This window comes from Peromyscus californicus, unplaced genomic scaffold, assembly GCF_007827085.1.
Source record: "Peromyscus californicus insignis strain IS unplaced genomic scaffold, ASM782708v3 Scaffold_23__1_contigs__length_62951481, whole genome shotgun sequence".
NCBI lineage: Eukaryota > Metazoa > Chordata > Mammalia > Rodentia > Cricetidae > Peromyscus > Peromyscus californicus.
Window position 1 is genome coordinate 9,616,051 of NW_026294534.1, and position 27,583 is coordinate 9,643,633.

General features: G+C 46.5%; 1 protein-coding gene across 1 annotated transcript in view; it reads left to right on the forward strand.

The window, feature by feature from the left end:
• Dlgap2 (DLG associated protein 2) overlaps nucleotides 1-27,583 on the forward strand; it is a 747,033-nt gene that overhangs the window by 579,130 nt on the left and 140,320 nt on the right. Inside the window, 1 exon segment of the mRNA XM_052751752.1 lies at nucleotides 20,503-20,568. Within this exon segment, the coding sequence (XP_052607712.1) occupies nucleotides 20,503-20,568 (66 nt within the window).

Sequence of the window (27,583 nt, forward strand, 5' to 3'; positions counted from 1 at the left end):
CTGGCCCAGTTCTAAGTGAAACCCTCATGTGTCGTTCTGCAGAATGGTACAAATTTGCAGGTGTGGCCTAGGCAATTTTGACTAGAAGTTTTGATTATAAGTTTTTGGTTAGAAGAAATGCTGTTCCCTGGATCCGCTCTCTACTCCGAACCCCACCACTTCAGTTTCGCATTTGTGTGGTAAAAGCCATTCTGCCTTCTCTTCCTAGTGAGTTTCAGTTTCAGGTCAAGACTCTAGGTGCTGTCTGCACATTCCTGTCCTTCCTCCCTGAGGACTGCTATCCAGGGGGACATCTGTGCTTCAGGGAGTGCAAGGCCTGCCAAATTCACATGCAGCGTGGTGTGGAGGAATGGCATGTTTGCCTGGCAGTCCAGAAGATTCCTGCCGGCTCATTACAGCGATTGCTCTCTTCACTTGGCCCCAGTGCTCACCACTCTTCTTCCTCAGGGCCACTGACTGTGTTTATCTCTCCATGATGATGTTGTGGCTGAGGTAGCCTTCGTGGACAAAGCCTATGTCATTTTGCCTGGTAATTCAGCAGGACTTCATCAAGGTGGGGCTGATGTCTTTGCATAATCTCTAGTGACAGTTGTTCAGTGCATGGTGAATGGAAGGAGGGTGCAAAACTTGGGGCAGGTATAATAGGGACAGGGTATAGTTCAGGAGAAGAGGGTGTGTATGCGCCAGGAAATGAGCAGGTCCCAGCACGGCATGTGCATGTTTAGTCCCATGCAAGTCATAGAAAATAATCTCTGGAAAAACATTATTGCATTAGACCATCTAAATAGAACCAGAGGAACTAGAGCAGACAGGCTCTGTAGGACACAAAAAGCCCAATAGTAGCACAAAGGGACAGAACTGAAGAAGATGAGCAGTGTTCAGACCGCAGAACCCAAAGGATCCAAGAGGATTTTCTCAGTGACCTTTGAAGGAAAGAGACCACAGGTCTCAGAGCCAATCAAATTCAAGATGAAATCCATTTCAAAACCAATGGGGCTTCCTAAACCAATTTCAGCATCAGGTCTCGCAGAGAAAGACATGTAGAGTCAGAAACAGCAGAATGTGGATGGCTTTTGCCAAGGACTGACTTCTCCTTACTGTGAAAATGGCTTCTGTGTGTTTATACCTGAGGAAGTTTTTCCTGAAAAGCCAGCAGGGTTGACTTACAGGGTGCTAAAATACAGTGGTTGCTAATGAGCTGTAAATGGAGATATGAAAGTTGGGCCCATCCCTCAAGGCAGATGGATAATGCCTGCTTGATAGAGGAAGAAACTCACCAAGAGCAGAAAAGTATGTGCTGCCTTTTCTTTTGATATTTGAAACAGTTGGCAGTGGAATTCTCTGTTTCCTTTTGATACGTCTCCAGATTCTGTCTCCCATAATATTCCTGTTGTCAAGCCTCGGTTAGCTGAGTGGCAGAGAAAACATTTGATTTCAAGGCAGCCAGCCTTCTCCCTGGATCTCATCAGTGGCTTCCTGTGGTCCATGCTGGCTCTTAATTTTTTGGTGTCTGCACTTTGCAATAAAGTAATGTGAATAGCAAGCAGAATTTTAGCGTGGAAACCTTTCTTCGGATAGAAGTTTTGAACGCTATAATTATTTGTCCCAGTAAGATTTATTGCAAAATATCTCAGTTGCTTATCTAAATTGAGTTATGCTAGCGTGACTTTAATTTCCTTAAGAGCCTTGTTCCTGCTCTAACTGTTTTACATATATTAATGTTCACAAGCACTCTATAAGACAGGTACAGTGATCCCACCAGGATATGATAAGAGCGTGGAGGGCTGATCCCAGCAGATGACGGCAGGGACTCTACCCCTAACCATGGTGTCACCTTTAATGACACAGAGACTGTCTGTAGCTTTCCCCCCATCTCTTCAAAAGTGAATTTGCCCACGTTTCCTTGAAAGTTGGAGAGAATGGATGATGGGGACATCTGGGGACTGACATGACTCACCTTCGTCGCACAAGATCATATTTTTTACATAACAGCCACCGTGCAAAGAATGTATACACACATTTTGCATTAAAACAACAGTTTACACCAAGAAAGAAAATAGTTTTCAAGCAAATATGTTTAAAAAAAAAAACAACAGTTCATTTTACTGATCCATTAAATCATTTATAAATAATTTGTCAAGCAGAGTTCACATTAATGAGACAGTAAGACGACAGAAATAAAGCATAAGGGGAAGGTGCATTTCAAAATCGCCAGAGTAAGTTTTACGATCTCCTTGCATGCTGATGTGCAGTGACATTGAACAAATGAGACTGGCCACTGACCAATGCTGCGGCCTTGAGCCGAAATGGGAAAGATACTTCTGATCTGACCCAGTAAATAGGGCTTTTCTGAACAAATGTCGGGGGGGGGGCGGGAGGAGTGAGCAATGGATGATGTTCTTCTGTTAGATGTTATTTTCGAAGGTACTTAATTTTCAGATGATGCATGAAGCCACGTCTGACTCACTGGGTGCCCTGGAAACAACACTGCTTCCTGGGTCCACTGGGCTGGCCTTGTCTGTGACTCATGCAGATCATGACTTCTCGGGGCACAGATACCCGGGGCTAGAGGGGTTCCCCTGTGTCCCCAGGATCACTTTCTTCACCAGTGTCTCCCAACTCATGCACCTAGGAGTGTGTCCTTGTCCTCATACCCCAACCAGGGCAGTCTTTCACCGAATACCCCTCACCAGTGTGGCTCATTTGGCTCCAGATAGAGCACCAATGACAGACCAAGGAAATGATTCCACCCCTCTAGCTTAGTGTATTACTGAGTTCATTGGGGTTACTTACTCAAAGGTGATCTGTATCACCCCAAATCCCACAGTAACAAGGTCTCTGACTCACAAGTGCTGCATGTCTGGAGTTCCCTACACAAGTTGCAGGCAGATCAGACAATTAGAGTACCCTCTTCTCATCAACTGTTTCTATTTATATAACTCTGGGAAGGGACCTAGTGAATCCTGTAACTTTGAGGATATTCCTGTGCCTTGTAAGTTTTGTTTACTCCACGGGCCTTTCATCTTTCTTTTTATGAGCATCCCTCTCCCTTCCTTTAGGAAGTAATGTTTCAATTACAAGGAAATACACACTACCTCTCCGGTGTGTCTTGTCACACTCTGTGACCTGCCATGATAGCAGCAAGATCTTCAACAAGCACAGCTGCTGTATGAGACTCTGAAGGAAGTGTTTTCTGTTAGTCTAAAGCCCCCTGAGCAGCTAAAGGGGTCTGAGCTGTATGGAGATCCAGGACTTTGCAAGGTGGTCATCAGGCCAGAGCTTTAAGAAATGTTTTTCCAGATATGCAAGATGTGCAGATATGCAAGGAAGACCAAAGCAGTGGTCCCCAAATGAACTGTGACAGGAGCTGGAGCTGGTGAAGAAGGGAAGACGGGAGGAGGGTGATGTGCTATGCATCTGGGAGACCAGGAACATGTAGACAACAGTGAGCTAGCTCAGCCACAAGGATGGCCTGCCAGTGGCTCTTGGCAGTATTACCCCTGTGTGAATGCCTGAGCCCCACAAAATAGCCCTCGTGGTTCCAGAACTCAGCAGTTACAGTTCTAAAAAGAAACTTAGCCAACGCTTATTCCAATATAAACATTAAAAGTGGGGTCTATGGATCCTCCTTGTGGAAGACACTCCATAAGGAAAAGGAACCTTGGAAACCTAGGGGATGGCGCTGCCAGGTAGCCACAAGGTTCCTCTGTGGAGCCATACTCCAGGGGTCATGATGGAAGCATCAATGGATAGGGATGCAGAACAGCAATATAGAACTCAGAAGGGATGCCCTAGGGTCTGGAACCATCAGGGTGAGACTGGTTGAGATAGGAGCTGTGGGCTGGGCCAGAACTTCAGGCCAAAATGGCCAGATTACCCGGTAGGAAACACCCGTGCTCAGAAACTGTTGTGGAAGATCTGTGAACAATTCAGCCAACCTGAATCGCCTGTAACATTCACGGAGATGGTAGCAGGTCTTCTGGTGGCTTCTGCGTGCCCATCTCCTTGAGTCCCTGGCTGTGTCCACACCTCTCCTGAGGGAATCAGATTAGTTCTCCTGCCAGCTCTCTGTATGTCGCTCTCAACTTCATTGTTGCCTTTTCTGCCGCCGCACTGGAACAACATCGGCTGCTGTGGCTGTAGCATCAGATGTAATCTGACATTTTCATGAGAATGGACACACTGAGGGTGAACAATTGGGCATTAACGCCAGGCATCTGCATGGCCTGTTTCACAGAGCTGTAGAGAATCATGTGGACGTTTAGAAGCATGCCTTGACAGGAAAGCTCAGAAACGAGTTTGGATTTTGAGATGCCTTTAATGTGCTGCCCTGCCATTTTGCTGTGAAATTATTTCTGCATTCTTTCTTCTCATCTTGCCGGATAATTATAAGCTTTTAGTATAATTTAGATGAGGTTGATTAGCCAGGCCTGCTCTTGCTATAAACGAAGTTAATGAATTGCAGATTTTTTTTTATATAGTTTTTCCACCTTAGAGGCAGGGCAGGACTTATCATTACTGAAATGCAGAAAATGTTTTTAAGAACGGTCATGCATATTCAGCATTCATGGAAAACCACTTGAGAGATGTAGCTGTGAACGCCATGTATGAACAGGAAGCAAAGACAACTAGCACGTGGTTATGCAATTTATTTAACAACGTATACTCTCATGCTGGGGACAGTAAAATACGGGGGAGCCTGTAACCTCACATCTGTGTACTAAGATGGCAGTGTGGCAGCCACACATACTCCTTCCTCTCAACACTTGAGCTGGAATGCAGATACCTGACGGAGGGCAGGGGTCTGGAACATGGAGTTACTTCATAGATGGAGGGCAGGGGAAAGCCCTCTGAAGGCACAGGCACCCCACGAAGCCAATCAAGGCACAGTGAGCATCTTCCTCATCTGCAAGCCACATACATGCACATCTTCCAGGCTTCCCAAAGCCAAGGACATCCTGTCTTTTTGAGCTTTCACTCTGGCAGGGACTTCCGAAGTGATCGGCACCTTGCAGACATTGTTTAGAGACATGTCTGCTAAATGCCGGCTGCTCTGCCAAGGTCCCTTGTGTGTTTTTTCCCTCAGTCCGAAACCTCTGACAGGAGTAATAATTGTTCGGCTTTACAGATAAGGGGCAACTGAAGTGGAAGAGGCTTGGAAACTGCTCCAGCCTGGATCTGAGCAAGCCAAGCTGGCCAGTGCGGCAGATGGGAACTGTGCCAGTCACAGGAACACTCAGTTAAGACACAGCAGTAGTGGGGCCAGGAAGTCTCTGGGGAAGGTGCAAAGCCACAGCTCCTGAAGGGGCAAGGTCTCTGTGACTCAGCACTGTTGCCCAGGCTGGTTATAAAGCGTGTTGCTTTCAGATAATTCCAGAAGGCAACTACATTAAAGAGGAGAGCGTTGCTGCCCACTCTGCACATTCAAGACAGTGGTTCTGGGCACCTGATTTCCTCGAGAGCAATTCAGGGTCATCTGGGGTGCTCTGTGACCCCTGAGTCAGAGGGGACCAGAGATGGAAACAGAGCTGAGCTTCTCTCTCTTGGGGCTCTGAGTAACATCTGAGAGGCTCATGCCAAGTGGACCAAAACTGCCAGGGCTTTTCACTGGCAAAAATCATAAGATGCTGAAAGAGCAGAGATTGCCAGGGAAGCTGACCATGTGGACACCACTGTGAGAGTCACAAGGTGACATTAAAATATGTGCATGTCTGTGACTGCCAAGCTCCCAGGCGCCTGCTGTGCAGCTGGTTTCTGCCTCTAAGTGGTCTCTGTTGTCCCCTGCCTTGATGTGGCCTTCAAGCATCGCCAACAAGGAGGAGGCAGAAACACACCAGGACCAGCAAACCACCCCAGCATGGAGCAGTTATTTTTTGTGGGGGAGGGAGGTTGCATTTATGTCAAGAACTATAAAATTTGTTAAACCGAATCGATCCAGAAACCAAGGACTTTAAAAAATGAATTGCAGTCTTGTTGCTCCTGCGCCGCCTCGTATTTATTTGGTTTCCTGCACTAAACCCAGTGTGTGATGTATTTAGAAAAAGAAGAATGATGGCCTGGGCATGATTTGTCAATGAGTAATAGGTAACCAGTTTCGTCTGTCACTTTTTAACAAATGTTATTCGTTTTATTAATATCCAAAGTGAAATAGGTGAATAACGGAGAGGCCCGGGGATATAGATCAAAATTCAGGGTTTCAGCTCAGTAGTACTGAAAGTGGCCATTTACAAAGATTCAGGGCACGAAACAGCCACAAATCATTATTTCTGAAGTTGGTTTCTTTTAGAACATGAGAGTGAACCAACAGTATTCTAGCTAGGAGATATTTTAATCTAGAGGTTTAATATAATGAATCCTGTATGTCGTTGCATGAGTTTCTTCAATTCTATGTAATGACTGAATATATTTTAACTAGTGTCGCTACCGATGAGAGCTTATATTTAAAACTGCAATCACTGTGTGAGGTCATCCCCTCTGCCAGGTGGCATGAAGGTCTGCTTGGGGCAGAATCACCTATGTGCATGCTACTGTGCAGGATCAGAAACCCCAAAACAGCACCCTCCTCATACACTACTGTGTGCCTACACACACCACATCCCATGTGTTTAGCTGATACCAAGAGTTAAACAAACCCTGTGAACCAACTGTCCTCAGAGGTGGTTAAAGCCATGCTTTAGATGAGCCCTCTCCACATCCATTTCTAGGACACACTAGATTTCATGAACTAAGAAGTGTGAGGGCCATTACTGTTGCTATTACATAATATCTTCAAACTGGAATTTCAGGGGGACAGAGAGATGGCTTAGCAGTTAAGAGCACTTTGCTGTTCTTTCAGAAGACCGAACTCAGTTCCTGGCATCCACATCATCAGGCAGCCCACCACGGCCAGTGATTCCAGCTCCAAGGGATCCACGACCTTATGGGTACCTGCAGATATGTGGTGGCACACACACACACACACACACACACACACACACACACACACACACACACAACTATATGGAATTCTAGTACCTACTGTGAGTACCTCATGTGAGGTCAGGGGACTCAGTTCCAACAGTGGCTCCACACCATGCCCCTGATATTCTCAGGATTTCTTTCAACAAATCCACTGATAGGAAACCCCAGAAGAAGCACCAGATAAAGGGCATGAGGAATCTGCTCTGTCATTGCTCTGTATACCATAGCTTTGCACCACACAGCGCATGCCACCTCACCTCACTCAGCATGGAGACAGGGCTACAGGTTTGGCCTCCTACAACACAGAATCCCCTCAGCACTCAGGTCTGCGAGGGCTTAGTGGGACCCACCTGTCCGTGAGTGTTGATGAGTTTAGCATCTTAGGAGCCATGTCAGTGCTGGGGAAAAGAATGATTTAAAGAATAAAGAGAAAATGACTTCAGGCACCCGAGTACTCAGGCATGACAGGAAGGTGACAGCACACCGGCTTCATCCTGATCACAGCCAGTGTGACCCGGGGCAGCTGCAGCAGTGTGGGCAGCCAGGTGAGCCGCTCACACCTATGTGAGGCCGAGGGAAAAGTGTGGACTTGGAGCTCAGGGTCTCTTCTTACCTGTGCCGAGCTGTCTGCCACAGGAGTTTAGGTTAATTACACAACCACCTCTCATTTGCAATTGGTTTTCATAGCGTTTTATTTTAATGTTCAGATGTGAACTCTTTTCTCTGAGGTTCTGTAGCCAGGGTCCACAGCTGGGACATGAGGGTGACAGGTCAACTCTTGTACCAGGACAGCTGGAACAAGAAGGGTACATGGAAGGTCCTGGATTTAGGGTAGATGAGTATGTTATCCAGCACTATAACATGACATGTTCCTCCACACACCCTTGGAAAAACATGAGGTAGAACCTTCCAGACAGAGGCAGGCACCTCTGCTGTGGAGCGTCTGCTCTCCAAGGAGCCCAAGAACCCCGGTCACTTCCAGCAACTGTGTCCCTCTCATGTGCCATTGGCAGAGAGCATTTGGAAGGCGTCTTTTCTGAGCTGCATGCATATATGTTGCCTGGTATAGGCAAGATGGAGGCCACAGAAAAACAGGGCATCACTGCTCCAGAGCAGAAACCTGATCCTGTCCGTGGTGATTACTGAGGTCTTGATATAATGTCAACTCTTTAGTAGCATCGAGAACCTGGTGGATGAATGAGCGAGCAGCCTTGACTTTGTGAGTTTCCTGATTAATCTGAATTCCGCTGCTGCATCCCTGAGGGAAGAAGGTGATGATATTGATCTTCGTTAGAGGAGAAGGACCATGCACATCCTCACCTCCAGCCATTTTCATGCCAGACCATCAAATCCTAATAACAAAGATTTCAAGTGTTCTCAGTACTTATAAAAAGGTATATAGGCTTGTTGCAAAGAGTTACAAGGGGGAAGTAAAACATGGCCATAATTCCTCCAATCAGAGAGAATCACTGTGAGCATCACTGAATCACCTGTGGTCTGCTTTTCACAGTGAGGCCAGGTCATAAAGAACTGTTTCCTCGTAGGTGTCCTTACTAACACTGTGCTGGGAGTTTCTACATCACTTGGAGCTTCTTGGCATTCTATGCTATAATCATGCTACCATTTATTTAGCCATTCTGCCTTAATTGGGCCTTTGAAAATCAAGACTTGTCATTGTTTTTGTAAAAATAAAAATAAATAAAAATAAAAAACATCCTAAGTCACCCTAAGGTCTTGCCCAAAATCCAGAGAGAGACATAACTTGGGTAGACCTGCACATTCCATACAATGACACCACCAGGGGCTGGTGTTGCTCACACCTGTGGAAGAGGCAATGCTAGTGTCCAGGCATCCTCAAGTAGGAAATTAAGACAGTGTGTCCAGGCTAACATATGAAGCTCAGCTAGTGAATCCCTGCATAGCATACATGAGTCCCTGGGTTCAAATCTCAGCACCATATTAACCAGGCATGGAAATCCATGATGATCATCAGAATTTCGAAGTCATGCTCAGCTACATAGTGGGTTTGGAGTGTGCCTGGACTACATGAGATCTTTCTGTGAAAGAAAGAAAGAGCATATCTATAGTATTTCAAATTAAGAATTCAAGTGTGTTCAGATGTTAACGTTGTTGGTTTTCCTGTCAAAAGCTTGAAATTTTCTTTTCAGAAAGCATGTCATGGGCTGGAGAGATAGCTCGACTGTTAAAGGTTATGGCTCACAATCAAAACTTCAAGAAATCATGTTATGTAATTGTCTTAGTCAGGGTTGCTGTGAAGAGATACCATGCCTATGACTCATATAAAGGAAAACATTTAAATGGGGCTGGCTTACAGTTTCAGAGGTTTAGTCCGTTATCATCATGGCAGGGCATGGTGACATGCAGGAAGACATGGTTCTGGAGAAGGAGCTGAGTGTTCTACATCTTGATCTGCGGACAGCAGAAGGAGTCTGTGTTCCACACTGGGTGTAGCTTGAGCATAGGAGACCTCAAAACCCCCACAATGACACACTTCCTCCAACAAAGTCAATACCTACTCCAAAAAGGCCACATCTCCTAATAGTGCCACTCTCTATGGGGTCCATTTTCTTTCAAACCACCACATTCCACTCCCTGGCCCCCAAAAGCTTGTAGCCATATCATAATGCAAAAGTTCATTCAATCCAACTTCAGAAGTCCCAGTAGTCTAAAACAGTCTCAAACTTATTTAAAAGTCTAAAGTTCAAAATCTCTTCTGAGATTCATGAAATCTGCTAACTGTAAAATCAAAATCAAAAAGAAGGTCATGTACTTCCAACATATAATGGCACAGGATATACATTACCATTTCAAAACGTAGGGAAGGGAGCATAGTGAGGAAATACTGGACCTAAGCAAGACCAAAAACCAGCCAGGTAAACTCCAAACTCTGCATCTCCATGTCTGATGTCAAAATGCTCTTCAGATCTTCAACTTCTCTCAGCTTTGTTGACTGCAACACACTTCTTTCTCTCTTTCACTCTCTGTTAGCAGCTCCCCTCAGTATGTGTCCCATGGCTCTGACATCTCCAACATCTTGGGATCTCTAAGGCAATCCAGGCTTCAAGTTCACAGCTTTATGCAATGGGCTCTCTAGGCCTCCATTCAGGGATACCCGTGACACATGCCTGGCCTCATTGGCTTTCCTTAGTCATGGAGGAAGGTTCCATGACACCTTTCTTCTATCCTTGACTCTAAAGCCAGAACCACATGGCTGAAGCTGCCAAGTTCTGCTGCTTGCTGGGTCTGGAACATGGCCCCCTCATTCAATTACATCTTCACCAGCTTTCTGTTTCCAATGATTTCCTTCACTGTCTAAGCTTGGCTGTCCTGAAACTCATTCTGTAGACCAGGCTGGCCTCAAACTCATAGATCTGCCAGCCTCTACCTTCCAGTGCTTAGATTAAAGTTGTATACCACCATACCTGGCTCTGAGCTTTTCTTTAATTCATTTTCACAAGTTGGAAGCTTGGCTGGGTGGGGTCTTGCCCTGGGATCACCACTTCCTTTATTCCATTTTTAATCTGTTTTTCTCCTTGAACACAGGACTTAGTTCTGTTCCACTTCCTGGTGCCCTTTTTGTCCTCAGTCTCTACATTTTGTAACTTTCTATGCTCAACTTGCTCCTTTTCATTACAGATCTTTATAAGTATGAACACTAGTAACCACACCACAGAGTCTATACTAGGCTGTTTTATACACTGCCAATGGAATTAATCCAAGTTTCTTCACTTTAGCCTCAGGAAGACTCTTCTGACAAGGTTAAAAGACATTCTTGACCAAAATATCACAAGAACAACCACTAGGCAACATACCAAAATTCTCTAAACCTCTGAAACCTCTTGAGCCACACACCCCCACAGTTCAAATCCCACTCAGCACCACTGTCTGCCATGCTCCTGTGAGTATAACCCATTAAGTCCCACTTAAAGCATTCAACTGCTTTTCTAATCCAAACTCCCAAAGTCCAGATTCCTCCAAACAAAAACATGGTCAGGCCTATTACAGCAATACCCCAGTCCCTGGTACCAACTTCTGTCTTCGTCACTGTCCTATTGCTGTGAAAAGACACCATGACCATAACAACACTTATGAAGGAAAACATTTAATTGGGCCTGGCATACAGTTTCAGAGGTTTATTTCATTACTGTCATGGTAGAACATGGTGGTATGTAGGCAGACATGGTGCTGGAGAAGGAACTGAGAGTTGTACATCTTGATCTGCAGGCAGCAGAAATCTGTGTTCCACACTGTGGGTAACTTGAGCATATGAGACCTCAAAGCCCACCCCCACAGTGACACCCTTCCTCCAACAAGGCCACGCCCTCTTAATAGTGCCACTCCCTGTGGGGGCCATTTTCTTTCAAACCACCACAGTAATAAAGAAAAATGAGCATGTGGTAGCTTTTCTGCAAAGTGTTGCAGAGAGGGTCTGGACTGAACTAGAGAGCTCAGGCCTCCATCTAGCTTCAGGTTACTACTAAAACATGCTCAGGGAAGGGGTGGTCTAGAGAAAGTGAAGGCTACCTGGATGGCTAGTGACTCTCAGCCCTGAACACTCAGGTTCTTCTCTGTGGCCATTAAAGGAATTTCCCAGGCCCTCCTCCATGCAAGCAGGAAGAGCCAGACAAGATTCAGCCACTGATGGTGATGGACTCCCATTTACATTCATCTCATACTGTATGGGGTATTCATACTTATTCTGAAACTCATCCTGGTCCCCTAAAATGTGATATATCTGAAGTCTTGTACATTGTCCAGTAGCCTTCCTAGAACCTTATACTAGCTAGATTTATGCCCCCCTTGACACAAGTTAGAATTATTTTGGAAGAGGGAACCTCAATTGAGAAAATGTTCCTACCAGATTGGCCTGAGGGCAGACCTATGGTACATTTTCTTAATGAATGATTGATATGGGAGGGCCTAGGTTACTTTGGGTGGTGCCACCCCTGGGCTAATCATCCTGGGATCTCTAAGAAAGCAGGCTGAGCAAGTCACGAGGAGCAAGCTGGCAAGTAATGTGACCTCTGCTTCAGGTCCTGCCACCAGGTCCCCGCCCTGCTTGAGTTCTTGCCCTGACTTCCTTCAGTGATGGACTGTGATCAAGACCTGTAAGCTAAAACAAGTCCTGTCCCCCTCAAGGTGCGTTTGGTCGTGGTGTTTTATTACAGAAATAGAAACCCTGGCTAAGACAGACCTGCTAATGTGAATGGCGTTAGGTCCACTCCTGACTCAGACAAGGAGCAAGTTCAGTTTCAGTACCCCTCACTCTGGTCCCCGAGACTGCCGCATGGCATCATTTGGAACAGCAGTGACTCCATTTGAACAGCCATGCTTCCCGAATTTGTGAAATGACCTTTGCTCTGGCTGTGAGCCTGTGTTTTCTACCCAAACATGATAGGCATGTCTTCAAAACGTCTTTGATGTAAAACCCTATTAAATACTGAGGTAGTGCAAAGAACTTAACACTTCATGTATTTGGAACTTGGGTGTAAAACATGTTATATAAAATATAATTAATGTCACTTTTCAAGTGAATAGTGTTCAAGTTTAGCTGAAGACACATAATCTCTTGAAGCTTTTAGACATTTAAATAACAAAGTCTGCCTTTTTAACTTCAGCACCTCTCTCTCTCTCTCTCTCTCTCTCTCTCTCTCTCTCTCTCTCTCTCTCTCTCTCTCTTCAGCCCAGAGAAATTCAAAATTAAGTGTGTGTTGCTTTGGAGCTTTTTTTATAAGACTGTTTGAAGGCATAGTCAGGTCAGGCTACCTGAACTAGACCCACCCACCCTCAAAGGTAGGAAACCAGACCAGAGGCAACCCTCCCATGTGTGGGTTGGAATGTGGGCATTCAGCTGTCAGTGCTGAATGCCACCTGCTGTGCGAGAGAGCCTCTCCTTGTCATCTTCAGCCAAGTGGAGTGGCCTCATCAGGGCCTTTGAGTTTTCCTCTTAGCCTGATTCAAGTGACATTGAACTCCTGGTAAAGATTCTGCAGACTTCAGGGCAGCTTCAGCTGAGACTCAATCTTCCGTCCAAAATAGAATGATGAGCCCCCTCTGTGTTGTCAAAAAAAAATTAACAGAAAATAAGAAGCCCTGGTTCTTCTCATGGAGGCAGAGGCCGGCTGCAGCCTGGCGGCGCAGCTGTGGCTGGGATGCGAGAGGAAGCCAGCATTAAGACTCATCAGCGTCATTGTACTAGCTGAGCCGAGATGAAGCCTTCATTTAAGCAACCTCCAAATGCTATCATTAGCAAATTGGCCAAAATGTAGACTTGAGGGTGCTGTCTTCAGAGGAAACTTTTCAGAGAACACAGAGAAACTAGTTTGTGGAACAAGGTGAAAGAGTCAGCAAAGTGAGCGTGAACGGCTCCCTGCAAGCTCGGTAATGGCCGCGGCCCATGTGGCTCGCCCGGAGCACGATGCCCCGGCTGGTAGGGGCTTAACGGCCCTGTCCCCAGGACCACACCGTGCACCCAGGCGAGAGTTTCATGAACATAGGCAAGGATACAGGCAGGCACGCCAGGAGGCATACGTAGTTACAGATCCCCAACCCGTAAGGTCACTTCTCTCGTAGAGAACCCCCTACACAGCACACGAGAGATCGGAAATGAAAATAGATATGTGAGGTAACCACGGGCAGGGACATGGGAACGGCTCAAAGAGGCATGTCACACATGTGTGCTGGCATGGTTCATGGGTAGAATTCTGACCTCAGCCTGACCCTCCTCAATCCTCTCTGCCTTACAAGGAAATAGAAGATGAGATTCCTCAGAAAAGTCACAGCAAAATCCTCAGCAGACAGAGAATGTGCCAGACTGAAGGATGTGGTAGGCTGTGTCAGTCAGGCATCAAAGTGCTGAGCAGGCCCGAGGCTACAGTAGAGGTCTGGGGCCCAGAAGCTTCACCACAGTAGCAAAGGCGCCTCTCCTCCCTACCACCTTAGAGCCCTGAAGAAGCTCAAACACCAAGAGTACACAGTTTACAGAATCATCCTCCAGGAAAGGGAGGGCCATACAACTGAGTCAGGTATGGGGCCCACCCAGCCCTGAGTGATGCAGATCAGTCAGGTTTTGACACTTCAGTTTAGTAGCAGAAGTTCCAAACCTTCGTACCAGTGTGAACAAAGATGGGCACTGGACCAAAAATATATCATGCAGCAATTAAATTAAGTGCCTACCCTCTAGAAACAAAGAGAAGCCAAGAGCCTTCAGTGACTCTGCCCTGTCCCTCAGCTGACATGCCCTCTCCTGTAGCTTTCTCTGACCTCTACCTGGGTTGGCTTATCACCTTGACCTGAGCTGACTCTGCCCTCCACCTGGGCGTTATAGCTCTTCCCCCTTGAGTTGACTCTGCCCAGGTCAACTCCACACTCTCGTCTCACTGGATTGACCTCACCCTTCTCTCCATGACGGTTGACTCCATCATGTCTCTAGGTTGACCCCGCCCGCATCCTTGACAGTTGTTGGCGCCATGCAGCCCTGGGGTCAGCAGAGAAGTGGTGGAGCCAGAGGACAGGAAGAGTAATGGCTGTCCCAAACTGCTCGGTTTCTTACCTCGGTTTTTCAAGAGCACTGCTAATAATGTCTCTTCTTTCTTCTGGCTCTTTACAGATCCTACAGTAATGTACACAGCATATATAGGATGGTCTATAGGACTGAGACCCTTTAAAATAGTTCCTCATATTGTGGTGACCCCCGACCATAAAATTATTTTTGTTGCTACTTCATGACTGTAATTTTGCTACTGTTAGGACGTATAATGTAAATATCTGTATTTTCTATGGTCTTTCCAATGGTCTTTGGTGACCCCTGTGAAAGAGTCATTTGACCCCTAAAGGGTTTGAGATTCATGGGTTGAGAACCGCTAGTGTAGACCCAACACACGGGTGACACCACAAGAAAGCGTAAAGTAGGCTGGATCTGGACCCGGAGGTCATCCTTCATGGTAGCTTGTCAGCTCTGTGCCGCAGGGAACCGGGAGGTCTCTGTTCTCCATCTGCAGGAGAGGTGATGACTCCTGGTGTGACTACTGAGTGACCAGACAGTAAAGTGAGGTGATGACTCCTGGTGTGACTACTGAGTGACCAGACAGTAAAGTGAGGTGATGACTCCTGGTGTGACTACTGAGTGACCAGACAGTAAAGTGAGGTGATGACTCCTGGTGTGACTACTGAGTGACCAGACAGTAAAAAGAGGTCGATGACACCTGGTGTGACTACTGAGTGACCAGACAGTAAAAAGAGGTCGATGACTCCTGGTGTGACTACTGAGTGACCAGACAGTAAAAAGAGGTCGATGACTCCTGGTGTGACTACTGAGTGACCAGACAGTAAAGTGAGGTGATGACCCCTGGTGTGACTACTGAGTGACCAGACAGTAAAGTGAGGTGATGACCCCTGGTGTGACTACTGAGTGACCAGACAGTAAAGTGAGGTGATGACCCCTGGTGTGACTACTGAGTGACCAGACAGTAAAAAGAGGTGATGACCCCTGGTGTGACTACTGAGTGACCAGACAGTAAAAAGAGGTGATGACTCCTGGTGTGACTACTGAGTGACCAGACAGTAAAGTGAGGTGATGACTCCTGGTGTGACTACTGAGTGACCAGACAGTAAAAAGAGGTGATGACTCCTGGTGTGACTACTGAGTGACCAGACAGTAAAGTGAGGTGATGACTCCTGGTGTGACTACTGAGTGACCAGACAGTAAAGTGAGGTGATGACTCCTGGTGTGACTACTGAGTGACCAGACAGTAAAGTGAGGTGAGGACCCCTGGTGTGACTACTGAGTGACCAGATAGTAAAAAGAGGTTGATGACTCCTGGTGTGACTACTGAGTGACCAGACAGTAAAGTGAGGTGATGACTCCTGGTGTGACTACTGAGTGACCAGACAGTAAAGTGAGGTGATGACTCCTGGTGTGGCTACTGAGTGACCAGACAGTAAAGTGAGGTGATGACTCCTGGTGTGACTACTGAGTGACCTGACAGTAAAAAGAGGTCGATGACTCCTGGTGTGAGTACTGAGTGACCAGACAGTAAAATGAGGTGATGACTCCTGGTGTGACTACTGAGTGACCAGACAGTAAAGTGAGGTGATGACTCCTGCTGGTGTGACTACTGAGTGACCAGACAGTAAAGTGAGGTGATGACTCCTGGTGTGACTACTGAGTGACCTGACAGTAAAAAGAGGTGATGACCCCTGGTGTGACTACTGAGTGACCTGACAGTAAAAAGAGGTGATGACTCCTGGTGTGACTACTGAGTGACCTGACAGTAAAAAGAGGTGATGACTCCTGGTGTGACTACTGAGTGACCAGACAGTAAAAAGAGGTCGATGACTCCCGGTGTGACTACTGAGTGACCAGACAGTAAAGTGAGGTGATGACTCCTGGTGTGACTACTGAGTGACCAGACAGTAAAGTGAGGTGATGACTCCTGGTGTGACTACTGAGTGACCAGACAGTAAAGTGAGGCAGCAGAGGCATCAGGGGCAAATGGCGCACAGCGGCTATTCACGTCACTCTTCTCTACTGACTCTCCAAAGCAAGGCATGACCAGAGGCCACATACCAAGGAGCAGACAGTGGCGCTTGTGTTAGTCGGCTTCATGCCTGTGGAAGCCTCTGGGCACAGGAGATGCTGCCTGTACCGGGCTGAGAGACAGCTGGCCCAGGGACCGCAGCTCAGGCCTCTGCCACCCAGGCTCAGCCCATAGCTCTGGTCACTGGTTCTATGCTGCTCCCTGTACAGTGGCCATCCTGATGTATGCAGTGTCCAGTGTCCAAGATGAATACTGTGACTCACAACCCGGACATCTCAGATGTCCCATGGTGCATAGGCATCACATATGGTGCCTGCGGCCTCCACAGGTGAGTGGATAGTCTTGTTGGACACCTCACCCCGTGAAAAGTGGAAGCAAGCTCGGTGTGCTCCTACAGTGCCAGACGGAGCCGCATCCCGTTAGATGTGGTCTTCACTCGTGTCAGAGCTGTGTGAGAACCTTGAGAACTTAGTGATGCAGGAGAGCCTTTGCCTGTAACTTCCAGGTGGCTTCAGAGAAGTGAGAAAACACACCTGTGTCTTGTATCCAAAGGAAGGAGAAAATGTCCAACATGTTCAGAGAGGGAAGAAGTTGAAACTATGTCACCAGTCTGGAGGATGGCATCACCTGTCTGTTGTCATATGGATGCTCTGGAAACACCTTGTCCACAGTTCCTTCCTGCTGCAGCGTCTGGGAGAAGCACTTTTCCCAGAGTTGGAAGGTTGGACGTTGGAAGAGGGACTGTGACACAGAACTTTAGAAAGGCCTGTTCCCGGCCGGGCGGTGGTGGCGCACGCCTTTAATCCCAGCACTCGGGAGGCAGAGCCAGGCGGATCTCTGTGAGTTCGAGGCCAGCCTGGGCTACCAAGTGAGTTCCAGGAAAGGCGCAAAGCTACACAGAGAAACCCTGTCTCGAAAAACCAAAAAAAAAAAAAAAAAAAAAAAAAAAAAAAAAAAAAAAGAAAGGCCTGTTCCCACACAGAAGGGACTCAAAGAGTCTCAGGTTGCACTCTTCCAAGCACGGCCAGCATGGAGTTCCAGTGTGAAAGAAAAATAAGATATAAAGTAAACTTCGCCAGAAAACATTATGAGGGAGCAATGTGAAGAGAGAAAAACTCAAAGAGCCAGGATGGTGACGTGTCCTTAGTGTGGACCGATGCTCATGAGATTCAGTCTAATGGATGAGTAAGTGGCTTTTGGAACCTTCCGTAGAGAGCACTTTCCTATTTTTATTAAGAATGTGATAGAAAATTGAGCACGGTGTCAGATATAGGCACTATTAATTTTATAGCACTGATTAATCCCACACACAGTCTCACAGCTCTCCCTGTCCAAGATCTATTGGCCTTGAACATGGGAAGATGAAGAGGCTGGGTCAAGGAGGCTTGCAATCACCCAGATTCAGAATGCGTGAGAGCCCGGCTAATGGCACCATTGTTCTCCTGCCCGGCCACAGCTTGTTCTTAGATTGTATGGCTCACCTTTTGTATTAAAGTTGGAGGGAAGCAGTTTCCTTTAATAAGTGTAAAGACAGAGGGGAGGAGAGGGAGGGACAGAGACAGAGACACAGAGACAGAGAGAACAGAGAGAGAAACCGAGAGAGAGAGGTGCTGATCAGTCAGTGTTTGCAGTCTTTTAGCCCGTAAAGGGACAGATATGGGATCCCTGATATAATTAGAATGGCCATTTGACTTGACAGTCCTTTGCAGCCTTCCTGTCTCAGTCATCCATCACCCCTCACCCATTGGTGCCCACTGTACAGACTGTAGGGAGGGGAAGGACAAGGACCCTCATCTTATCTGTGGCCTTCCATTAGAGCAGGACATTTGCCTGCACAGATCAGGACTTGGAGTAGGAATGTGGTAGAAATAAAACCTGGCCTGAAAATCTAAGGCCTGGTTGGACATGGGAGGGCCATCATATCTACACCAAGGTAAGCTTTGTCAGCTGTGAGGTGACACCAGACACAAAGACCTGCTGTGTGCTCACCTTCCACCCGTGGCCTTAGATGAACCACATACCAAGACTTCCTGTTAGCATAACCTGAGCAACAAGGGCCAAGGGAAATTATACAGTCACTTCTGTGCCTAAAATTCAGAGCTGGCCATAAAACTCACCTGCCCACCCTCCTTGGGGTGTTATTCTCTGAGTAAACAATGGCTTTCCCCCTTCAGGGCTGTGAGCTGTGACACCAACGTGATGGTGTGCTCAGTGTGCGGCCTGTTGCCCTTTCCATACCCTCTCTCTGTCTGTTTTCTTGGTGGTGTTGTTATCTAAGCATTCAACAATGTAATGTTAGCTCACATCCAAATCTTTCTTGTTAAAACTCTTACTTTGCATATGCATGTGTGTTTAAAATGGGGGAATGTGTGAGATCTGAGTCTGTGGGTCTGTCGCAAAGTTCCTTCTGGCTTTGAGATAATGCTATGTAGGAGTTGTCTCCAAGGAGACTGTTCTCGGTTAGCACTGGCTACGGTGCTGGGTCTGGGTTTCTAGTCCTTAGTGGGGTCTCAGGACCCACTGTCTCCCTAGTAGGCATGTCTACCTGCTAGTAGGGAAACATGTAGAAAGCACAGTTGGCCAGGCAGAAAGGCTACCCAGATGGCTACAAAGTTGCAATGAACCATTTTAATGAAACACTGAACCTGAATCCAATGGTGGTTACTGTGTACCTTTATTTTCTCAGTGTCAGGAGAACCCATGAAATGACAGTTGACTTCATCTTTATGTGAGGACACTCTAGCATCTTCCATGACAAACCTGCCTCTTTCTTCCTAGTTCTTTCTATGAAGTAACAAGTGGCGATGAGCTGACTCGGGGTAATGATAGTGAAGTATGTAGATCCAATCATGAGACACTCATATGGATTCTGTTCACACTATAACATGATTGGTGGTGTTCAATGCCAGAAGAGGTGTATATTCAGATTCAGAGCCTCCCCACCAATGTTGGAAGCCCTCCATGAATGCACAAATACTAGAGTCTAAAAATGCAATTATATTTTTAAATGTATGCCAGAATCTGTATATGCATGATGCTATAATTTTGATATACACCCCATGGGTATAGAGACAATTATATGTGTGCAATGTGGTGTAGGAGATCCTCTGTCTGAGCTGCATCTCCATGTTCAGATGAGCACTGCATATTGCCAATCACATATCAATGCAGGGCAGCCAGACACTGAGCTCAGCACATGTGGGTGCATGGCAGCTCCTGAAACCAGACCCTAGAGTTCTTCACAGACATGGAGGTGGGGTGCAGACACCCAGTGCAGCTCCCTGGGGACGGATTGGATATGAGCACACATCCATTCACCTTCCCGCCCAGTATCCCCATATTTGCAGGGTAGAGAGTTGACATGACCCTGGTGTCATGACCATGTGGTAGTCCATGCTAATGCAGCAGCATCTCTGCTGCACTAGATCGAGAACGTCACTAAGAGTGAGTGTAGGAGCCCAGGCTAGCCTTTCACAAAAGGAGATACTGATTTGCTAGCCAAACCCACCCAGAATGAACTTACAGGACACATTGCAGCAGCCACTGCAGACTTTGAACGTGGAAGAATGGCATGCATACAACTGCAATCTCTAGAGTGGGGGGTTCTCTTTAGGGATGACTCAGACTCCTTAGGACATGACTGATCCAAGGAAACCAGACCAGCAATGGTCAGGACATCTCAACAGTCTATACCGATGCTAACAAGATAAACGCAAAGTTATATAGGGAAGCTGAGGTGGGTTTGCAAAAGCTGTCTGTGCAGGGACCTCAAAGGAGAACGGGGCACAAGTGGGATCTCAGGGCTGTTACAGAAAGTGACAGTCGCTCTGAGGTTGTCACTGAGCTCTGAGCACTAATATTAGAAGAAACAGAAAAGTGTCTCTGTGTGTGAACCACAGTGACTGTCAAGTGTCGCAGGCATGGAGAATGACTGCAACTTCAGCGGAACAATAGTAAACATGTCTTCGCTTGTGTCTTGCAGAGGAAGAAGGAGGAGACTTGGCCCAGCCGGGCCTCAGCTTCCCGGGACCAGCAGAAGACGACATAGGTAGAGTAAATCGGATGGTGGGGGTTTGGGGGTTGCAATGACTGCCCAGAATCCTGCTCACTTTATCACACCCCATCACTGGGAAACTCACGCTAAACTTGTTAAGCACATCGGGCCTGGGAGATGGTACCAGTGAGAAGCAAGAAGCCATGCTGATGTTTTTCAATAGTAAACAACTTGTGAATCCCTTATGAGAAAGGGGTTCCCTGGGCCCTCATGTTGATAGGTTAAAGACACAAGAATGCAGAGGCCACATGTAGAAAAAAACCCTCCTCTGACTCTGGCTGGAACCTGCCTTCCTTTGCTCTAAGGAAGCCAGCAGTACTACTCTTCACTGGAAGAAGTTGATGCCCTTGGGCCAGCACAACGCAGGCTGAGGCAGATGCTGGCTCCTCAGGTCCCTTCTCTCCTGGAGAACAAGAGTAACTGTTGGCCCCTCCTCCCCAAGTGCTCAGGTCAGCCCCATGAGGGAATACCATTTGACGTCACTCCAGGCACAGGGGGCTGGTGCCACTTTGGGTGGTTGGTCAATTGACAGGGAGTTAGCCTTCCACTCATCAGGGCAGCCACCACTGTCACAGATGCAGAAAGTTGAGTAAATCCAACGTCAAACATCAGTCAGAGACCCCCTGTGTGGCTCCGGGCTCTGTCCTACTTCATATTCTGTGTGCAGACCTGCAGGGCCAGGTGCTCCCTGAATGACTCCAGAGCGTTAGACTACACAGGTATGTCGTGGAGTCAGCCCCAACTTGTTTGTTTGTTGAGACAGAGTTTTATACTATAGCCCAGGCATGTAATATTCCTACCACAAGCTCCAGAGAGCTGGGATTTACATATTTGAGCCATCACACCCAATCTCAGCAAACCTTTCAATAGGGATTTTTTCTTAGTTTTCTTCAGACCACCACATGTGAGGACTGTGTGGCTTGTCTGTTGACATAAAGGAATACTGGATACTCAGGAAGCCCACTTTGCATGAACTGAGGTGTATTTTAAAGAAAACCTTGCCCCCTCCACATTCCAAAATAGCTTGCTTTTTAGCTTAAACTTATTGAGTAGGTGTATAGGTCTGCAACAGCATGGGAACTCATGGTAGTAGGGGGCTCTAGAGCCCACCAGAAGAGCATCAGATACACGGTTTTTCTCATTGAGACCGGAAGTGGCCATTGTGGCAGCAATTCCCCGTTTTCCCTGTGACAGACAAAACAGGTGGGAATTTTCCCCCGAGGGCCAGTTTTCCAGGCAGCAGGAGCTTGTGGCTTGGCGCATTGGTCTCCAGGGACAGGTATGGAGACATCAAGAACCCCAGCCTCTGTACAGAAATCTAGCTAGAGTGTGGATCTCAGGAAATCCAGGAGCCAGTGTTTGCCTTGGCTGAGGAGGATTAGCTTATCCCAGAATCCCAGAGAGCGATGCTGAGGGCTGAAGCAGGCTGAAGCTGGGGTTGTTGTCACGCGCAGAGAGTGCGGCACAGGTTGGCCGCTGGAGTAGAAGCACTTCATGATGCCAGAGATGGAACAGGATTAACCACACCCATTAATTCCCATTGTTGTTGTAGAGTTTAGGGCATGATACACTCACAGTATGCAACTGCCACCCCTGTGTGTCTATGGAGCTTACCACTTGTCCCCAACTGAAACTATGTCCCCATTCAACAGCCCCAGGACCAACCATCTTATTTTCTGTGTCTATGGATTTGCCTACTCTCAAGAACTTTAATGCGTGGGATCACACTGTGTTGGTCTTTAAGCGACTGGCTTGTTTCACTCAGCATAAAGTCTTCAAGATTATTCTGTGGTAACGTGACAGGATTTCATATTTAGAGCCCGGTAATATCCATCCCACAGTGTCTGGACTACATTGTGCTCCTCTGCTCATCCATCAAGAGCCATTTGATTGTCTCAATAGTTGAGCTGCTGTCCACGGAACTACATGAGCACAGTGTGCCAATATCTCTCCTCCTCTGCTCCCATCTCATGGATCTACATGATAAACCTAAGCTCCCTGTCCTCAGGCCCCACCCTTCTGATCAGGGATAGAGTGCCACTGGTCATTGTGAGAATGCGAAGGAGCAGTCAGTTCTGGAAGCTTCGGGAACAAAGAAGCAGGGGGGTGTGGTGATCGCTGATTTCCAACTTCTCCCAGGGTTCCTGTTTGAGGTGGGGTAGAAGGTGGGGGGTCACAGATTTAGGAAAAGCACAAGTGGGCTCTCTGGGGGTCTGGGGAGGGGGGTAAGCCTGTGCCTGTGCAGCACTGTCAGGCCCCAAGGAGAAGTAGATATTTAGGGAGCCCTGTCTGAACCCCCAGATCCCAGCCCCCCATGTGTGTTGGTTAGGGTTTTTATCAATTTGACAGAAGAAATTAGTTATTTGGGAAGAAGAAGCTCAGTTGGGGAAATTCCTCCTGCAGATTGTCTGTAGGGCATCTTCATTAATGACTGATGTGCAAGTGTCACCCTTGGGCTTGTGGTCCTGGGTTGTAGATGATGGCAGTCTGAGCAAGCCATTCTCCTCAAGCCAGTGAACAGAATTTCTCTGTGGCTTCTTCAGTTCTTGCCTCCAGGTTCCTGCTTCAATTCCTGTCCTGACAGCCTTCTCTGGTGGACTGTATTGTGGAAGTGTAAGCCAAATAAAACCTTTCCTTCCCAAGTTGCTTTAGGTCATGGCATTCTATCACAATAATAGAAACCTAACTATGGCAGAAATTGGTCCAACATTCGTGGAATATTGGTGTGACAGACCTGACCATGTTTTTCAGAGGATTTGTGAATGGACTTTGGTACTTTGGGCTAGAAAAGATAGAGTGTTCAAAGCTTGTCTTAGTTTGGGTTTTCATTGCTGTGAAGAGGCAGCATGACCATGGCAACTCTTATAAAGGAAATTGAGGGTGGCTCACTTACAATTTCAGTCCATTATGATCATGAAGGGGAGCATGGCAGCGTGCAGGCAGATGTGGTGCTGGAGCTGAGAGTGCTACATCTTTCAGGCAACAGGAAGTCAACTGACTGTCACACTGAGAGAAGCTTGAGAAAGAGACCTCAAAGCCCACCTCCACAGTGACACACTTCCTCCAACAAGGTCACGCCTCCTAATAGTGCCACTCCTTTTGGGTGCCATTTTCTTTCAAACCACCACAGAGCTTAATAGGTTGTTGTAGGAACTTAGAATGTAACGTAGAAGTAGTACAGACAATGGAGGCCTGGCTTAAGTTTCAGAGAGAAGTTTGAGAGGCCCTATGGGGCTGTTAAAATATTTTCGATTAAGAATTTGTGGTTCAGCTGGGCAGTGGTGGCACATGCCTTTAATCCCAGTATTCAAGAGGCAGAGGCAGGTGGATCTCTGTGAGTTTGAGACCAGTCTGGTCTACAGAGCGAGTTCCAGGATGGCCTCCAAAAGCTACACAGAGAAACCCTGTCTCAGGAAGAAAAAAAAAGGATCTGTGATTCTGGTCAGCTGGGGCTGCAGAATTGGCTATGATTAACAAGAGTTCATAATCATTAAAGTGAAACCTTTGGTTTCCTGGGACAGTTGATACTGGTCAGTGGGGGCTAAGCTGTGATTAAGAAGAGTCCAGCATCACTGAGGTGAAATCTTCTGGGGAGTGTTTCATCAAAGTCAGCCCACAGAAGCTGTGGTCCAGAGGTGGCCAAGGATGTGCAACATATCAGCAGACCAACTTGGTGATGTGTGAGAGTTACTCAGGTACTGCTGGTCTTGGAGGCGTGACAAGGTCATGGAGAGCCACTTGGATTAGTGGCAAGAGGCCACGAGGGAAGGTGCAGCCTCAGTTGCAGTAGAAGCCCCAGGATTGAAGGGGTCCTGGAGAGAAGTTGAGGCTTGGCACCATGTGTCAGGGTCAGAGCCTCTGAAGAGAGTTCAGGAGAGGCTACTGGTGAGGGTACAAGCCAGTGGCAGCGGAGACCCCAGCATTTGGAGATGCCAGTACCATGTGTTGACTTCCAAAGACAACAGCAGCTGTGGAGCGGAGCCTGCCTGAGCCTAAGGGACAAGCTGTGTGTGCTGTGGATGGCAGAGCCAGAAAAGTGAAGCTGCCCAGGCCCTTTGGAGCCCGGAGGATCCGAGTGGATTCCAGATGTCAAGCATTCCAGATGTCAAGCTCGAGCTTTTTACCCCATGGGCCTTTGCTTTGACTGAGACTCCACACTCATCCCTCCCTCCAGGAGGAAGAGCTTGTTTAACCCGTTTCTGATTTTACAGGAGCCCTGGTGGAGAGACTCTGGATAATTGAGAGGGAATTTTTTTAACTGTTTGAATTTTGGGAGACTATGGGGTTTTTAAAAGCTGATATGTGTTTTATATTCTGATATTGATATCAAATATTAGATATAGATCATAAAGGAAAGGTCCTGGTTTAATAAGTGATAAGTTTGTGTGTTGAGTTGACAAGGAATCATTTATGCTAGTTAGTTGGTATTTTTTGTTTTGTTTTGTTGAGTTTATTTTTGAGTCTTTTGTGGGTTTTTTTTTAGTTTGTGTTTTTGTTTTATTTTGTTTTGTAAACTTGACACAGCTAGAATTATTTGAAAAGAAGAACCTAAGTTGAGACAGTGCCTCCATCAGATAGTCTGTAAGCAAGTCCCTAGTGAATTTTTTGATTAATGAGAAATGATGAATGTGAAAGGCCCAGCTCACCATGAGCAATGTCACCCATGGACAGGTGGTCTTGAATTGTATAAAAAAAAGCAGGCTAAGCCAGCCACGAGGAGCCAGTCAGTAAGCAGTGTCCCTCCATGGCCTCTGCTTCAGTTCCTGCCTCAGATTCCTGCCTCTGGTTCCTGCTGTGACTCTCCTCCATGATGGACTGTGAGGCAGGAGCATAAGCCAAACCATTGCCTCCACGAGTCACTTTGGTCATGGTGTTCTAGCATAGCAATAAAACCTAACTAAGGCATCATGACCATGGGTCCTGAAACTGGTGCCCTGCTGCATCTGGTGGGCAGTGCCTGGGGCTTGTCGTCTCCAGAGATCCCTCTACTTGCCTTTTTGCTGAAGGAAACCCTGCATTTGTCTTCACTTGTTATTTTCCTAAGTTAACGTTGAAAATTAAAAATTATATACATTGCAACATATGGTGTGACTATCAATATATAGTTAAGTTGAATAATGGTTAAATACAGACCATTTACCTGTCACCTCACGTACTTGAATATTTTCTGTGATGAGGAAATTAAGAACTAATCTTGTAGCAGCTTTCTATGAGTATACAATGTGTCACTATAGTTACAGTCCAGATGGTGAGATTTCTGCCATTGTATCTCCCTACTCTCTACCTAGCCCCTGGTAGCTACATTCTGTCCTCAACTCTCCAAGATCAACTTTTAAAGGTGACGCATCTATGTGGGGCCATGAGGTACTTGTCATTCTGTGCCTGGTTTAGTTCTTTTTACATGATGTCCTTTGGGTTATTCTATGTTGTCACTAATGGTAGGGCTGCTATCCTTTTTGAGGCTGAATAGTATTCCATTGTGGATGCATACGCATACATTTTATTGGTTCTCTCATGTATTGATGGGTACTAGGTTGTTTCTATTTCTTGGCTATTGTGAACAGTGTCAGTGAACACTGAAGTGTTGGTATCATTTAAACATACCAACTTTATTTCCTTTAGAAGGGCACCCAGAAATATTGTACTGGTTCACCCATCCCACGTGATGATAATATGCACCCAGGGTTCTTGAGGAACCTTCCATGTGATGTTTCCAGGTGAGAAGACTCCAATTAACTGGAAAAAAAAACAACTAAGATATTCTTATGTTTTACATTAGTAAAGGGTATTTTCTAAAACTCTTGTCTGAATAAGTGTCTCTTCCATTTGAGAGTATCTGAACTCTCTGATGCTCCTGTATGACATATAATCGTGTGATACAGAGCTGCAGGGTTCAGGAGGATACAGGTTTCTACAGCATATACCTCCAGTGTTGGTAACTGGGACTGATGGGACTCATTGACAATGGACTGCAATGAAGACAGAAAATCCATCTCTATGGAAGCTGCTCTCTGATGGTTGATCTGCCCTATCAGCTTGACTGGATCCAGAATCACTGAGGCATCACATGTCTGGGTGTATCTATAAGGATGTTTCCAGAAATATCTGCGAATGAGGAGAAAGACTCTCTCTGGATGTGACTGCACTGTCCCATGCTCCAGGATCCCAGGCTGAATAAAAAGGAAGAAAGGAGAGAGAAAGTGGCCTGAACACCAGCATTATCTCTCTGCTCCACCTGAGGATTCGGTGTGAGCAGTTTTACCTTACACTCCGCTGCCATGCCTTCCCCACCATGATGGACTATGCCTTCAAACTGTGAGCCAACACAACAATTCCTGCCTTCCTTCCTCCTTCCTTAAGTTGCTTTTGCTGGGCATTTTGTCATAACAATGAGAAAATTAACTAACACACCCTCGGGTATTAAACTGATCTCCCAGTGACTTTTGTGAGATTTGGCTTATTTCATAAGATGTTATAGTTGGCCGTCCTCACTTGTGGAATCAGTCAACCACAGCTGGAGAGTATTTGAGAATCATTTCACCTGTGATGAACACATGCAGACTCCTTTCTTGTCATTTCCCAAAAAACAATAGATATAGCAACTCTTTGCTTGAGGTTTACATTGTGTGTCCTACTTGGAGCTTGAACGTTCTTGCTGGGTGTTCTTGGTGCTCCTGGAGCCATTCCCCCATAATATGGAAGGCTAGCTCTAGTTCTAAAAGTGACGTTTCTTCATTTTCTGGCATGTTGTGTTGAACTATAAAGGACTTGTGGTTTGCTTATATTAATGGAGTGTTATGAGCATACACAGTTTGTATTGATAGGTTATTTGCAAAGTAAAGTGGGAAAAGAACTTTCAAGATCTAAGATTCTTAAAATCATACTACATATGAAACCTAACACCAAAAGTGGGAGGGTTTGCTTACATTGCAACTTTGAAATACATTAACATGACAACTCTTGATATTAAGAGTCTGTTCTAGGGCAACCATACATACTGTGAAATCTT